Below are 2,764 nucleotides of genomic sequence, written 5' to 3' on the forward strand. Positions count from 1 at the left end.
TTTTTTAATTCTTGAAACCCGCCTGATCCGGTCATAAGCAGCTTACCACGAAATACATAACCTTAGTACTGAGTGGGTTACACGTTGGCAAAAAAAGAAAAGATTGACAGTTGGTTCAGGGAGAAAACCAATGACGCTTCTGCAGGCTGAGTTAAGGATCGTTCATTGGATGATGGAATTCAGTCTTATATTGCGCTCCTATGGTTGAAATGTATAAAAGAGGATCTGTTGATGAGCGCAACTTTATATCCAACTTCAGACATCAGCGAACTCAGTAACGCAACTGTTGGTAAGTAACTGTAATTTACGAAACTTCTGACTCTCATATCAAATTGTGTTTTTATAGCTTTTAACTTCTGTGATTACCAGGCTTACAGAGCTTTCATATCAAATTGTGTTTTATACCTTTTAACTTCTGTGATTACCAGGCTTACAGAGCTTTCATATCAAATTGTGTTTTATACCTTTTAACTTCTGTGATTACCAGGCTTACAGAGCTTTCATATCAAATTCCCATTATTAAAGAAATACTTTTTTTTGTTAAAGATAATACTGTTATGATAATTTATGCTATATCTCTTGTGATATTTTCTGGATCTTATTTATAGAGTATACAGTGTGCACTATTTGGCAGTTGTTCTTAGTATGATATCTTCAATGTTTTGAAAAAAATATCGTTGTCAAAAAGGTACTTTCATATATATATAAACAAATTATCTTAATTATTTCGAATATTTATAATTATTGTTTGTTTGCAGTTTAAACACAAAGCTACACAATGGGCTACCTGTGCTCCGCCAGCCACGGGTATCGAAACCCGGTTTCTAGCCTTGTAAGTCTGCAAACATACCTCTGTGCCACTGGGGGGGGGGGATAGGCATTATTATTATTATTATTAAAACAGAAAGTTATAACATATATAGCCTATGGTATTTATTTTACCTGGTTGGTTGATAATCTTTTAATGTTTGAAATTTAAGGTGACTATCGCTTCTATTCCATTTTCTTTTGTAAAGAAACTTTCTTTCTTTTGATATTAGGTTTGTTATTCTAGAAAAATGAAGAAAGCCCTAGTGGTATGTTTCATCGTCTCTTTAACGATAGTTTGTATTAGAAGTGACGATGAAAATGATGATGGAAGTATTCAAGGTCGTTATGGCAATGGAGGTGGTATTTACAATGGGGGTGTCGGCTTTAACGGAGGAGTAGGAAACAGACCTAACTATGGTGTGAATCATGGTGGTCACGGCCAACGATGCACCTATATCTGTTCATTGAGAAGGTGTTATGCTGGCCAATGCTATTTTACATGCCGTCCCGGATACTACTGCCACATAAACAGACCGATTGACATTTTTGGGCGTAAAAGTAAGAGCACTAGCATTCATATTTGAATATAAACGTTTCACACATCTACGTGAATAGAAATATTTTATTCAAAAAGTAATGAAAACATTGTTTTATATAAAAGTATTGAAAGAAAAAAAAATACTAGTTCATAGTCTTTTGTTGGAGGTGAAACTTAATTTGATATTCTTAATCTCTTAAGGAACACGAAAGAATTATAATTAACTAAAACTGATACTAATTAGATACAAATGAAATTATATTTTATGATTCAGTATTATTATAAGTCTGATCACACATAAACCATTTAATTATACGTAAAATAGTATTTTGTGGTATCTCAAGTTATTTTTATAAAACATTAATCTTGAATGAATGTTAATCATAACTGTGCCAATCTTGGATTAAACTTTTATTAATATAATGATTAAAATTATTATTTTTTCAATAAAACAAGTATTATGTAATTATTTGTTTTTTTCTGCCGTTGTTAAACACAACGCTACACAATGGGCTATCACTGCTGTGCCAGCCACGGGAATCGAAACCCGGTTTTTAGCATTATAAGCTTTCAGATTTACCACTAAGCTACTGGAGAGGGGACAATGTTTTGAATTTCATTTTTTAATTTTAAATCGTTCGTTACTAATTTCTAACGGCATTTTTACATTGTATTTTTCAGAAGGAGAAACTATTGAAATAACCAAGCCAGAGAGTGAGAAGGTTGACAATTTTGAATACGTGCCTGAAGATACTTCGACTAATGATGATGAAGGTAACTCATTTAAACATTTACAGTAGTATAAAACTATTAACTCAACCAACCTTCTTAAGGGTAAGCATCTTTTTTTTTTTGTAACGGTTGAAATATTTTGTATTTCTCACAGCAGTTGTGTTTCAAGATGACTGAACAAGATATGAGGCTCACAGCAATTGCGTTTCAAGATGACTGAACAACATATAAGGATTTTGTATACCTTCATAGAATCTTACAGACGTCTTCAGACTTACAGACAATGATTATATCATCCACTCATTTCATTTTGGGTTAATGTATCGTGTGTAATTGGGAAATAAACGTACTATGATTTATAACAAGACTTTGATTCCTTTTTACTCTTAACTCCAACAGACATCTATATAATGGCTGGAGACGGCTTGAATGTGTAATGAAGAAAAACTTTAATATAAGTTTAACATAACAGCAAATGTACGACGTTTTGACAAGGGTACCTGATGATGACAAAACCTTGTCGAAACGTTTTACATTTGCGGTTATGTTAAACATATATTAAAGTTTTTCTTCATTACCCCATTCAAGCCGTCTCCAGCCATTATATAGATGTCTGTTGGAGTTAAGAGTAAAAAGGAATCAAAGTCTTGTTATAAATCATAGTACGTTTATTTCCCAATTACA

At 32.6% G+C, this 2,764-nt stretch overlaps 1 protein-coding gene across 1 annotated transcript; it reads left to right on the top strand.

Moving 5' to 3' along the window:
• Positions 1 to 267: 267 nt before the first annotated feature.
• Positions 268 to 2,419, top strand: LOC111088644. The gene is made up of 4 exons (XM_022399350.1): positions 268 to 289; positions 1,041 to 1,368; positions 2,030 to 2,122; positions 2,235 to 2,419. The coding sequence occupies exons 2-4, from the start codon at positions 1,059 to 1,061 to the stop codon at positions 2,255 to 2,257; spliced, it is 426 nt and encodes a 141-aa protein (XP_022255058.1). The 5' UTR covers positions 268 to 289; positions 1,041 to 1,058; the 3' UTR covers positions 2,258 to 2,419.
• Positions 2,420 to 2,764: the final 345 nt, after the last annotated feature.

The sequence above is a fragment of the Limulus polyphemus genome, unplaced genomic scaffold (assembly GCF_000517525.1).
Source record: "Limulus polyphemus unplaced genomic scaffold, Limulus_polyphemus-2.1.2 Scaffold4177, whole genome shotgun sequence".
Classification (NCBI taxonomy): Eukaryota; Metazoa; Arthropoda; class Merostomata; order Xiphosura; family Limulidae; genus Limulus; species Limulus polyphemus.